This window comes from Dermacentor variabilis, chromosome 3 (genome assembly GCF_050947875.1).
Source record: "Dermacentor variabilis isolate Ectoservices chromosome 3, ASM5094787v1, whole genome shotgun sequence".
Taxonomy (NCBI): domain Eukaryota; kingdom Metazoa; phylum Arthropoda; class Arachnida; order Ixodida; family Ixodidae; genus Dermacentor; species Dermacentor variabilis.
The window spans coordinates 121,414,567-121,428,617 of NC_134570.1; the positions used below are offsets into that span (position 1 = coordinate 121,414,567).

The 14,051-nt window shown below is 45.4% G+C and overlaps 2 protein-coding genes across 3 annotated transcripts in view; one reads left to right on the forward strand and one right to left on the reverse strand.

The window, feature by feature from the left end:
• LOC142576229 (putative acyl-CoA dehydrogenase 6) overlaps nt 1–7,433 on the forward strand; it is a 34,237-nt gene extending 26,804 nt beyond the window's left edge. For both annotated transcript variants that reach the window (XM_075686258.1, XM_075686259.1), the window contains exons 7-8: nt 382–543; nt 4,078–7,433. In XM_075686258.1, coding sequence (XP_075542373.1) covers nt 382–543; nt 4,078–4,316 — 401 coding nt within the window. In that variant the 3' untranslated portion in view covers nt 4,317–7,433. The remainder of the gene's footprint in view (nt 1–381; nt 544–4,077) is intronic.
• Nucleotides 7,434–9,834: 2,401 nt separating this feature from the next.
• LOC142574138 (uncharacterized) lies at nt 9,835–13,501 on the reverse strand. Its single transcript, XM_075683298.1, has 2 exons — nt 13,349–13,501; nt 9,835–10,305 (listed from the first exon to the last, which is right to left on the reverse strand). Exons 1-2 carry the CDS (start codon nt 13,468–13,470, stop codon nt 10,014–10,016), a joined length of 414 nt encoding a protein of 137 aa, XP_075539413.1. The 5' UTR covers nt 13,471–13,501; the 3' UTR covers nt 9,835–10,013.
• Nucleotides 13,502–14,051: the final 550 nt, after the last annotated feature.

The following is a 14,051-nucleotide window of genomic DNA, read 5'->3' on the forward strand; positions in this document are numbered from 1 at the left end:
CGGGGGGGGGGGGCACCAACAACTTGAAATCACCCAAACCTTACTGCACGATTTTACAATCCCTTTGGCTGGCTTTTTCCAAGCAGCCAGTGCAACTTAAGGGCAGTAATTGGGCACTCCTCACATAATATCGAGAACAGGACAGCCTAGGAGACTGGCCGAGTGTACAGATATTCAACGACTGCAAGTTTTACAAGTGTTGCTGTGTTGAGACTTGTGTCTCAAACCTTAATTCATTCGTACGCCTCATGGTGCCTTACAAATAACTTCAGGAATCTTACTGCATGCACTTCTGTGTTGGCACAGCTTTAGCATTACGAGCATATAGCTTCTCTGCATCTTGTCAGTGCTACTGAGCTGTGCACTTGGCGGCGTCTGCAGGTGTGACCTTCATGGAACGCATGATAAATGAGACGCTGGAGTACTGCCAGCAACGAAAGGTGTATGGCCAGCCCTTGATCAAGAACCAAGTGATCCAGTTTCGACTGGCTGAACTCCAGACTGAGGTTGAGGCACTACGGTCACTTGGATACAGAGGAGCTGGTGTGTACCATAGCCATCTTGTCTTAGCTTCTGCACTAATCTTGATCACACAGTGGGCCTCTTCGATTATCAGTCCCTGACAGTTCCACACTGCTGTCCCGCATTCCATTTTCTTGGAGAGCTTCAGAAGCTGTCCAAGATACTTTACAGTAGTTCTAACTGGTGCAGAAATAGAGTGCGATGTATGCTGTGGTATAACTGCGCTTTGCAAACACACATTATGCGCTCGGGCTGCAATATTCCACTATGCAAGCTTTGTGGTTGCATCGGAAATTTGGCTTCTAAGATTGCCGTACCTTGTAGGACATGCTAATGAAGTCGTTGAGTGGTGGGCTGGGTACGAGCAGACGACAGCAGCCAGGAGACTGACTAACGGTCACAGTACTTTCGGGTGAAACCTCGAACCATCTCACACAGCCCCAGCAACTGGGTCACATCTCTGTGTCATACCCTGCTTTCAGAGCTAGTCAGACAGGAAGCCGTGGACAGTTTGCAAACTGTCCGGGACTGCCAAGTCAAAGAGGCCTAGTGGTTCACGCTTCCAGCGTCTGCTCTGACCAGACACCATTAGCTGCATAGGTTGTGTTGCGGCATGATTGTATGAGGTTTCGAGATACACCTATGCGCTTTGGCTGTTGGATTATCACGTCACATTCTCTACTGTAACTAACTCTGAGCATGTATTTTTTATGGGCATGCTCCATGTTTGTGGTTTTACAGTAAAGTGTGCTTCAAGAGCCTCTTCGGAGGGCTGTAGAGGGGTGAGATGGCGGATGTTGCAGTTACCTTCATGCTACTTCAAGAACACATGCTTTTTTTTTGTCTGGTGTCATGGTGTTTGAAGCGTAATAAAGGCAAAAAAAAAAATGTGGACAAAGGACAAGTGCCAGTGCTGTCTTTCTTTTCTGTGTTTTTTTTTCCGTCTTTTATTAAGCTTGAATCATGAATCAACTGCAGTAGTCTAGTAGCAAGTTTTTCACATGGTGGTTTTACATTATAGACCAAGGCACAGGAGGCTGGTCTCACTAGCAAGTCTACAATGTAAAGTCTGCCATTACAAAAACTGGCTGGAAGTAGATACTGTAACATTGTATCGAGTACGCCCTGTAAGCATTTCATATCGTAGCCTGGCCTTCAACATGCTTTTAATGATACATATCATTGAAAGCATATCAAGAAGCATATCACTTCTTGAAGATGCTGAACAAAAATTGCGAAGGGAAGGCACCTTACCTGATGCGGCAATCATTTGTTGTTACTGCAACCTACTAATCAAGTATGGGAGGATTACCATACGTCTGTTCAGCCAAGATGTTGTACAGATCAAGAACCGTGAACATGAAGACAGCACTTTGTATGATGCTCTGTCTTCATGTGTTGTCAGTGCGATGTATAAGTATGACGCTTGTAGGGAAGGTCACAAGCTCAGAGGTGATGCCCTGCTGGGTGTTACTGCCTGGCTTGAGTCTGGTCTGTGCAGTACTGAAATCCTATAAAAGGTGAGGTCTATGGGATTTAAAAGTTTAAAAGTGAATTGCTCTGTTAAAAATTATGGCCAAGCTGCCATTTTGTTCAGGTGTTCTGTAATTAGTATTTCTTTACATTGGTTGACTACAATTTTGGATAATAGTTCACAGATATAATGGTATGCTTTCACCAAATTGACTATCATACTATAATTGGCTAATAGTACTTTGTCCTCAGCTTTCTGGCTTTCAAACACACATTACCAACTGTTTCTGGTGCATCATGCCCATTCGTGTCCATTTTACTGACAGTACGGGTAGTGAGAAGGACATTTGCAGTGATGCAACCCTTGCCAGCAATGTACAAACTGCAGTGCGATTTCTTTGTGTATGAGGTGCTGTCAAAGTGCCAGCTACAATCGAACATCGACATGACGGAAATGGATATAATGAATTGCTGGATATAACAAAATAAATGTACAATATATATAGCTGATATCGATGTGTAATGAATACAGAGAACCTCGTTGATACCATCCCGTTTCGTACAGTTTCCCAGCACTAACGTTTGCAATTTAAATAACAAAACTTGACTCGATACAGTTGTGTTTTTTTTTTTACCGGTTAATGTTTCCGCAAAACGTAATCTTTTGGCACCTGTGTTTAGTACATTGCCTAACTGCAATCGTATAATACATTTTCCAGCCGCTAGTTTCCATGTGAAAAGGATCAGGCTTGAGGCATGTTCAATCGAGGGCAGTATAGGCGCCGCTTTGGCAGCTTCCCCACAGTACTCGCACGTTGCATTCACAGCTATCACCGCCAGCTCTATTGTGATAAGCATCTTCAGCTATCTGTTTCAAAGTTTGTTTGGCGTAGTGCCGTTTGGAGGGTACTGCACGCTTCTAGTAGGCAATAACCCAAATGCACCACTGGTCTCTGCTACAGGCGGGATGAAGTGAGCATCATATTTTGCTCTGGTGGCGTCTGCCAACCCAATTTGGTTTCGGTTTCCTGTTGCCCTCTCAAAACGCTTCGCAATAGGAAAACAGCACAGCATGTCTCGGGTCATTTGAGCCCAACCAGATTGGCACGTGTTGACGTCTCATGCCGCAACAATTATCACCAAGTGGGCATGTCGAAACTTCCCGCCAATGTACCCCACCTGAAGAAGCTGCTGACCTACGTTGAATTCGAGAGTGCGAACGTAAGCTTGCAGACATGGAGGAAGCTTGCAGATGCTGCGAAAACGACAATGTGCATGTTGGGCTGCTCGGGCTTGGTGCACGCTCGCGTCGGTGTCTTGTGCTATAAGAATTTGTGCAACATTTTGCATTACATAGATGTCAGTTACCGTACAGTCTGCCATATTTAGAGACTTCGGATCGTATGTTTTCCCTGTTAGTACTTTTTTTTTTCATGTGTTTCTTTCGAAAATGTGCAAAGTTCTACTGTATATGCTTTCAATTAACATTGGATGTAATGAAAGCACGTTTGTGTCCGATGTAACTGATGTTTGAGGAAGTTGTCATTTGTTTTGGACTGAGGCTGACATAGCATGCGTATATGAGCAAGCTTGAAAGTGTTGTGTGCATGGTACAGAGCTACATTTGCGCGTGAATGACCATGAAATGCATGCAAGCACTGCTGCTTCTCATGCCGTCTCCTACCTGAAGAAGGAAGTAGACTGGCTACAAAATGATGGGTTGTCATAAAAAATTTGGTCGTAATTTATCTATTTTTAATGGCACACCAGTACGGCATGAGTCTCGAAGGCCACTTGTGGACTTCGCAGTAGTACTGCTAGGTTGTGCAGCCTGTGCAGAGGAAAGTGCAATAGAGGAGTTCAGCTGCATACAGGTTTCATGACTTGATTGGACAGTGACATTACAGAGTTTTGCTACATTGCTCCAGTGCTTATCGCATTCATGTCGACATCCATCGTGAGACAAGTTCTACCGGATTGTTTTACTCAGGGGACTTCCTCGCATCACTTTAGGCACGTCACATTTTGCTTCACTGACGTTTCCTATCACCTTGACCACCTCCTTGAACAATGTTTGTGCAGCCCTGCTGATGTCTGGTGAAAATGTGACGGAGCTGGCATCTATGGCGAAGCTAAAGGCCGGGCGGTTGGTGCGTGAAGTGGCCGACACCTGCCTGCAGTACTGGGGTGGAATGGGCTACACCGAGGAGATGCCAATGGCTAGAGCCTTTCGTGACTCGCGGCTCCTCTCCATCGCTGGTGGTGCCGACGAAGTCATGCTGTCCATCATCGCCAAGCTGCGATGGGGTGTGGGCCGGTAGTATCCTCCGAAAGCAGAGGGTGGCCTTTGCTTGTTGATTTTGGTCTCAAGGTGCTGCTGTATGAATCCACCTGTGCATTTCTTCAGCTGGCGATGTGTACACTATGTTCGAAGCTGAGTGCAGGAAACATGCAACATATCGGTAATGCCTGCTGCTCGCATCTCAATTTCACCGGCGGTTTTCAGCATGGCAATATGTGAATGTAGATGTGCACTATGCAGACCGTCTTCTGCACTCACTAATGTGCAGGAGAATGTGTGATGTTCTGTTTGCTCTACTGATCACCACTCAACAAAGAAGGCATCTAGGCCGATCCAAGCTGCATGAAAGCAATTTTGTGAACAGGAAAGCGTGAGAATTTTCTACTGCTGCTGTTGAAAGTGATGTTAAATTGTCACCTAAACGCTGGGTCACACTCACGCAAAGTGATGGTACAGTTCCAGTACAACCAAAGGTGCTGAGGAAAGGTGTATTTTCCAGTGTAGGGAGACACGCAGCATGTTGTTACAAGTCTACAAGGCATAAAGAGCATCGCAGCCTGGACTGTATATAAAAGACAGCATGTTTGCTTACAGCCCTGCACGGGGCTATAACACGTGCACACTTTTCCCTGCGTACAGTGGCAGTTACTAAGTCAGTGCAGCAATTGGTGTGTGCGTACTTGGAGTGGTAAAATGAGCAGCTGTTATTCCTTGGCACGTGTATGTAACTTGTATTTAAAGTTCACTTTCTGCTCAGGTTGTAAAGGACTACAATTTTTTATGCCGGTAATGGTTCGCTGGGGTTAGATGTACGCCTACTGGACTGTAGTGCAGTGCGGGTATACTTGCACTCGGTTATCTAACAGTGGCCAGGTTACAATGATAAGGATGGTAAGGGCCACTAAGTGTAGTTGCCATTCACTAAAGCCACAATTGTACACCACATTTCATTAGTGTAAGGAAGTTTTTATGCCAAGTATTAAGCTTGATACCCCTCGTACTAGGCTCGAGAAACCTATTGGAAGACTCGGTTACAGTACAGTTGCCAACCGATAATTCGGGCATGCTTGATTAGTCGGAACAGCTCCATGGCGCCACCACTGGCCCCATAGACTTAATGTATTTGGCCGACAGAAATTTCAGACACCTTACAGTGCATTGTGCGATAGTTCAGACTACAACTGCACAGCCGTGTACTAGTTTGACCACGGTGTCCAGCAGAAATATGGATAATTTCCTTCTGATGCATCACCAGAATGCTGTGGTCACCGTGGCGGCTGCAGTAGACTACGCTATGCAGCATACCGCTGCCATCTCGGAGGCCACGCGCAGCTACGCGCAGTGCGAATATTTAACCCAAAATTGCCAATTTTGTATTAGTGAGAATGCCCTCGCAATCATGACATCAGCCAGTAGTGTTGGTGTGCCAGCTGCTTTCTATTACCATGCATGATGCATATAAGCACATGTTCCTAAAAAGTGTGAGTAGAGAAAGGCTCATTTATTTGCACTTGCCGCACTCCTCATTATGAGCAATACTTATGTAGGCTTAGCTTGGCTAGCTTCTGCAAAATGAAGGTGGATGAGGGGACACCTGCATGCAAATCACTTGGCACATTAGTTTCAAAGCGAAGCTTCATTTGCCTACTTTTCTGCGATTTGGCATGTTGTCGTCACGGTGGTGGTGAGCTGTCTCTCCGAGTAGAAGCTGTCGCCATCAGGAATCAGTGTAGTGAAGTTTTGCATGACTTGGCACAGGACGTGTCTGGTGCTGTGCTGGGCTTCTTATAGTCGCTCAATGCAAGGAGTACTTTCAACATTCTACTTTACTTCAACGTGTCTGGTGCCGAGTCAGACGAAGTCTTGCGAAGTGATAGCGTCATTGAAAGTGATCGCTCCTCAGTCAAACTTTGCCGTACAAGGTCCACCATGGCTGTTGAGCTGAATGCGTTTGCCGCCAGTGTCCACTGCATGTTTTTATTGGTACGCGTGGTTTTGTCTTGCTGGCTCATCAAAGCTGCGCTTACACCGATTCCCACAGTGCGTAGAACCTGCATGATTTTTCTTGAGCAAATATCTCCCAAGTAGACAATGGAGGTTGGTGTCTGAGATGAAGTGTCATTCGTGCAGCCCAAGGAGGACACCATCCTTAGGCGTGTTCTAGTTTTGGTTAGCGTTGAAGACAAAGTGTAGTGCTTTGAAGGCTAAGTAAGCAGCTTTCAGCCCAAGTAACTGGAATGCATCTGGGCTACATCTCTATAACGTGGTGTCACTTCGCATCAACAAGAAAAAAAAAAAAACAGGAAAAGCACATGTTATTGCTGTATTTTAACACTTCGCATGTGCGAACCTATGAAAAACTTAATGTGGTGCACATTAACCGCATAAGAAAGCATGATTACGTTTCCTTGCACACAGGCGGCTTTCCAGTCGAATTTCTGCCCAGCTACCAACTTGTCTGGACAGCAAAGTACCCCACGTCATTCTTTATTATGATTCTGTGTTTTTGCAGGCCTTGTCAGAATGGGAATGAGACTTAGGATGGCCGCTGTCCACTTAACTGTCTATTTAGCCGTTCATGGCAAGTATTGGAACACAGCTTTGCAAATTTTAATTCTGGTGCTGATGCAGCCTCTCATGAGCATCGATCCATGCTGGGCTTGTCGCAGGGATTCAAGCTTACTTTCTGGTACGGAATTGAATCGCCATCTGGAATTCAGATTTCATGTTGTGTGAGACCGTAACAAAAGAAGCCCAGACTTAGTTTCACGCGGTACTGTCTATCCTCGTGCTGCTTGAGAGGACTGGCGCTACAGCTTGTTTATTCTTGTTCTTTTTTTTCTCCTTCAAGCCAGGCGCGTGCAATGCTTTGCCACGGGTGCATGCACGGGAGCTGTGCAGTGTTATGCTTAATTTGTACAAACTCCGAGAGGCCACATGAAGGTGTTCACCCTAGTGAAAGCTTATGCAGGTGAAACAGAGATGTTATCTTACTACTGGTTCTGGCGTGTTGCAATTGTTGAACTAAGTATTGTTCGTTGAAGTGATGTTAAGTCAAGTGTCATAACGCTATTTTACATTCCGCGATTCTGAGTTGACTATTTTCAACGACGATTAAACGTGACCTTGTCTTGAAGTGTGACTTTCATGGAGAAAATACTAGCAAATGCCTCACGAAGTAGTGGTGGTGGTGCACTTATCACTCTTGATGCGTTGGTCCATGTACACACTACATTACAGGAACACTGTGTTGACCTCGCTTAAAAAAAAGAAAGGCATAAGATGGCCATGCCCACTTGGCATGGTGTGCGTAAGCATATCCATGGACATGTAAATTAACAAACAATCAAGTTGCATATATTTGTAAACAAATGGGGCATTGAGACGAGATGTCTACAGTGAAATCGTCTTATAAGAAATTTTCAATTATTCTCAATGCCAGATGCAGGTTTATATCAAAATGACACTGCTGTATCGAACCCTGAGCAAGTACTGCCGCTACCAATCTGCTATAGTTTTTTAATGCCTCTGTGCAATGTCCGTGACTGCTCGTGAAAGATGGAAGCATTCTGTGGGCCTCAACCGACAGTGCTTGTTTGAAATGCAATTTTTGTGATTATGCACATCGCTATAGGCAGTATAACTCACCAAATTAATTGGCATATATCATTGCACTTGGACTGGGGGGGAAAAAAAACTTTGTTTTAACCCTCTGGCTACCAAGTGCTTTATTTTTTTTTTTTTTCTTTTCCAGGCTCTCACGTAGTGTGTGTTGGTTCAATGGACATATCATGCTGCATAGCATTAGGTTTTTCATTGCTGTTTGCTCCACTTTCAGTGTTCACAAACAGTTTCTAAATTTCTTCGTATGTCACAGTCCAAATGGATGCAAACATGCCACACTGGTCATCCTGCCACACTGACATGCCTGCCACATTGCCCATCTGATACTCAGTCCTGGCCATTTTTTTTTAAATTTTTTATTGTCCTATTTTTATTGTTTGTTTATTGAGACGCTTGGGGCGTTTTTATTTGGCCTTGCCTAGGCGCAATTACAACGCAGGCAAGAGCACGCGTGGACATGGAACGCATGGAATAATGCATGCCACCAAAGGGACTATAAGGCTGTAGCTCACTACTATGTGGCACAGTGATCCAACCAAAAAAAAAAAGACTGACGACATGCCCAGCACGCTAACGTGCAAGCAATCGGCGGTTGCAAGATCGAAGGCCAGCAATGTTTTACTCTGCTCCCACCTGATTGAGTGGGCTTTGTTAAAATATAATTTGTGGACACCATGCAGCCACCTAGGTTTCTTTTTTTTTTTGCTAACTCGCAATACTTTCGCATTCCCACATGTTAATGTTTCCAAGTTTATACTGCCGATAAAACTACTATCCTTAATTACTTCGTATAGCTGCCTACTGATTTGCTGTCGGAATCGATGCGTCACCTTTCGGGCAAAACTGTGACTTTCTCTTCCTTCATCCATGGCGTGCTTCAAGCCGCCATCATTCTTGGCTCACCCTCACGCTCTGTTCTTCACACCCACAGCAGGCACGATCTTATCGCATTTGGACTATACACAAAGCCTCACGGCGACGTTCATGGCGAAAATTTGTCTGGATTATCCATATAATTGTTATCTCAATGAGTCACCCAAACTGCTACTCGTAGACAAATACTCAGAAAATAATGTGAATGAAATATTACAGTGAAGCTGTTAAGGGCTACTTTCCCCACTATTGTGTCTGCGTATAGAAAAAAGTATCGTCATGCTCGAGCATTGTCGCCTTCCACACCTGACTCCTTTGCTGCTCGTCATTCCAGCGTAGAATTTCACTTCTGTCGTCGTAATGGGGAGGCCGCGTTTAGGGGGGTATGAGCCATTCGTTGTCGTACTTGACGGACAGACCTAATTGTGAAGCAACTAAATTTTGAAGAATCGCAAGTGGCAATGCCGGGCGGAAGCTGCTAACCACGCCACCGAGCAAACTCGCCACACATCGAACACAAGCGATAACGTTGGACTGCGAGCATACCATCACTGATGTAATTCTCTCCGTCGCAGCTGAACCTTTGTGTAACCATATTGAGAAACACAGACATAATTAATGATTGAGAAAAACTTTAATGAGCCATCGGGATTTACCCAGTGATAAACGCCGTTGCCGCACGTTTCAGCTTCGTTGGTTAACCATCTGTACGCAGTGCCTGGGCTGATGTCTTTTTTTTTCTTTTTTTTGGGGGGGGGGGGGTATGTAAGTATTTGTATCACAGTGAAGTTTGATGGCACATTTAAGGTTCATTTTAGTGGTACCAATGTTTGATGGGGAATCATCGATGGATAGAATCCTTGAAATGCTATCGCATAATGTTTCACTCACATATAGCATATGAGGATCGAGGCCACCCACCGTGGTGTCGTACTGGCTGCATTTCATTAAGGGCGAAATGGGCTGTACATTGGGTACAGGTTAAAAAATGTCCCAGGTGGTCAAAATTAAACCGGATTCCTCCCACTACAGCATGCCTCATAATCACATCCTGGTTTTGGCACGCAAAACCCCAGAATTTAATTTCTAAGCGCAAGGAGTCCGTAAATTTTGTACCTTCTTTTTCTTTTTTTTTACCCCAATTTCTTACCAACTCACGGAGCTTTATGTAATTCGATATAGGCTTTATTAATCTTGCCTTACAAGTACGCTTCGGTCGTCATCCGTCGTAGGCGTACACCGTTGCGCCGATGTCAGTCGAGGCATTGTCATCGCACTTGGCGCACTCGTAGACGTAGTCGTAGCGGCCCCGTCCGCTCCTGCCTCCTCCTCCACCTCCTGCAGGCGTTGGGTGTTCGCCGCTTTCAGCCTGTGCCACAGACAGTGTGCGCATGGCAGGTAGTCCTGCCGACGGCGAGGCCTGCAACACTAGCAGCAGCAGGAGCGCCACCGGCATAACCGCGAAGCAGGATGGCATCCTCATTGTGCGGCACTCCCGAGGTTTCGTTATCCTGCAAGGGATAACCGGCCTCACATTCGGGATGTGAAATTCGGCCTGTAGTGGAGAAGCTCTCGGAGCTGTTTAAAATGCGTTTTTCTTTTTTTTTTCTTTTTTTCTTTTCCGGATGGCAACATCGGCGGCGGCGCCGAGAGCATGTCCCCAAGCCTCGAGGGAGCAGTACAATTCAAGTATTCCTGTACTCTTGAACACTCCCGAGTGCTACATGCCACAGCAATTTCTAAACGCTCCATACTATAACACCCAGTTACGCGGGGCACTTTTGATGACGATCTGGCCGGTTCTGGACCGAAATTGTGTTGGATGCCATTATACCAATTACGCTTGACCGCGATCGAAAGTTCTCCGTGTGACTGGGTGTATGAGAAAGAAAAGACTGTTGACATCAATAGGAACCGAACAGACAGTTCTGCAGTTACTATAAGTAGCTTTCTGTTGTCGCCTGCAGAGAGAACCAAGGGGACCATTACGGTCTCACTAATAAATATCTGGCATTTTGGTGATTCAGCGTTGTGCTAAAAAAGGAGGTCGCATGCCTTCACGCGGAACAGATTGTTGATGGTCATTTCGAGATTTGCGATCATGCAAGATCTAGTGATTTTTCGCTATAGATATACTAACTTAGCCTATCCGCTCATCTGATATCTGCTCCTGCTTGATAAATAGGGAATTTTCCGGTTTCACTAGGACAAACAGCGAGAGCAAGGTTCGTAACCTCGAGTAGTTCACAAATGCCAGAACAATGCCCATTTCTGCTTCCAACGTGCAATGCAGTTATGCCAAGCCGAATGTGTCGGCCGGCTTTCATCAGACCACCGAAGCTTGCATGGCGAGCCCAGTGCATGCTTATAATACATTTGCAGAGTGCAATGCATGCCTGTAAGCATGCATTGCGCTCAGCAAGTGCTTCCTTTTTCACGGATAACAGGCTCGTAACAGAAGAACGTCTTGAGCCCATTTTGGGGGGTCAAGTAACGTCGCAAGAATAGGTCTCATGACAAGTTTCGCCAGTGGCATGATTGGACCCTGAAAGGGCCCTCACCAGGTCTGGCCATTTTGAACTGACAAGTGCAGTGCATACAATGTGAGTTAACGATCACGTCTGCTGAGAATTACATCCCTACGCGCTGCAGATAGAGCTTGAATTTCGAACGAAACGTTTGCTCTTCACCTCGCGGGCGCATGCTCCCAGCCGGAGAGTCGACGTATTCGTACAAGTGCACCTACGCAGATGGCAGCGCTGCGACGTCGGTCACAGTGACACATCACTATATCGAATCATTGATGGGAACACGAGCTTTCTTTGTTGGCGACGTTGTGTGGCGATCAAGTGAACATGAAGAGTGACGACACGTGAGAGCAGACGACACTAAAACTGCATGAAATTAAGTTCTGTACCTATCGCTTGTCAAGCTCTCTTGGCAGATATCTCTGTGCGCACCATGGTGGTCAGAATTAGTACACAATTTTCAATAATTTCAACTTTTTTGCCCACCTCATAACTGGGTCGGAGCAACAGCCTTGTCAATGGAATCAAACTATTTCTTACAAGGATTGCTTCGATCGTTGGCGCAAACTTGCACGACCATTATCAGTGCCTCTCCGCACATTATATTAATGTTTCAGCTTCGGTACGCTTTTTAATGAAAACAATGCCGTTGTAGCCAATGCAATAACTTTATGACATACACTGCCGTTTGTGCTGCAATATCTGACTCAGGAGAATGAAGGGGGGGGGGGGGGGAGGGATCGTTTCTGCCTAACCATTGGCACTGGCTTTTCCTCCAGCGTGTTTCCGCAGTCTTGAGGTACATACGGAAAGAGCCTGTTGCGCGCAGTCTTATCCTAGGTGCGAGTTCGAAGTGACGGGTTCCATCACCAGGCATACATAAAGAGACAAAAAAAAAAAAGGTTGTTATTACATTTCCGAATGCGAGGAAGGGGCACAAAAGTGTAAAGCTGGAGTAAATAAAATTAAATATGGTAGATTACATTCTTGGGTTTTACGTGTCAGAACAGCAATATGATTATGAGTCACGCCGTTTAGGGGGACCCGCATTAATTTTGACCTTTAACGTGCACCTAAATCTGAATACGCAAACATTTTCGCCCCCATGTGATCGCGGCCGCGGGACTGAAAGCGCGACCTCAAGCCTATAATGAACCTCATAAAGCTGGAGCGATGTGTATTAAATTTAAGAAGTCCCAGACTCGCTAGCATTACAGTGGGCAAAGGAATCTTTGTGTCTAAAAGAACTAGAAAACGAAATTGCGAGTAGTGACAAAATGTTGACATTTTACTGCACTCCATTACGCCGTAAACTTAAGCAACGTCTGCACAGGGACAGTTATTTGCTAATCGAGGAGAACTGCATTAAACAAAGTGACTGTAGACGAACAACCTTTTTAGCAGGGAAGGGAACTTTCTCTGCGCATATAGGCACAGCCCAAATGCGTAAGAAAAGCCGGATGAAAATTATTTCTTCGCAATGGCGCTGCGGGCTCTTTGCCGATAATTTTTGTTTTTCTAACTCGTGTCTCCCAACCTCAGTGTAGGGTAGCAAACTGGAGATTAATATTTGGTTAACCTCCGTGCTGTTCCTCTTCATCTCTATCTCTCTTTCTTTGTTTTATTTTGTTTGTTTGTTTTCTCATCTGCTAATGATTGCCCTTTTCATGCCATCTAAATGTAAATGATGGTATCGAAGTGTACCCTGCCAGTCTAAGCCGGTTTAACTTTCCTAGATATAGCGTCACTCTAAAGAACTCGAAAACATAGATGCTGCGGCCTTGCATATATATTATATAGGTATGTGTGAGTATATATATGCGGCGTCCTTCACGGCGCATGTACACGGTGCCTGCAGGTCATCGTATGGGTAAATTAATGGTGCTGTGAGCGTCAGAGCTATAGCGCTTATACCCCTTAAGCTCTCTACATTCACAAAGAAGCCATTCACGAAGGCGTCCGCATGTGTCGTACGTGCATTATATATATGACAGTGCCGATATATAGTTTACATGCATGTACTTACCGAGTGACCGGAGGTATTCGAGTGTGAACCACAGGGGAAGGCAGTATTGTGAATGACGCACCACGCGGGTGCGCACTCAAAAAAAAAAGCAAGCGCTTCTCGTGATCGCCGTTCGACTCCATCTGCAGGTCGTTTATGGCTTAGAAACGCAGCTGCCCAGCCGTAATGAGAGCATGCATCAATGAGTGTTCCGGACAAAGGAGCTTCTCATTCTGTTCACGCTTTGTGTTGCTTAAAGGGGCATTTTTATATGCGTAAGTATTTCTCCACCCTGCCCAACGAGAAATTTGACCATCACGTTAGACAATGAATGGCTCGTAACCCTTTCAGCAATGGCGCATAACTGCATAAGCAAGCAAAAAATGCAATACCCACGTAAGGCAGAAGCTACAAGCGCTCAGCAAAGTGAAGCGAACATTGCATGCATTCATTGAAACCACCCATACAACACGCAGAGCAGCATACGTAAAAGAACAAGCTCAAGATGCATCCGAACCATCAATGCCCCTCTGCAAACGTATGGTGGGTTTGCAATAGCTTCGCTAAATTAACCCTAATTCTTCTTAACACCAAAGGTCGTGGGTTCGACTCCCACCAAAGGTTGAGGGCTCGCGTGCCTTAATTAGCTATATCTTAATTAACTGGTTAATTAACTTCACCTTGGCACTAATGGCCGTAAGTTTGAGTGCCATCATGAACGCTG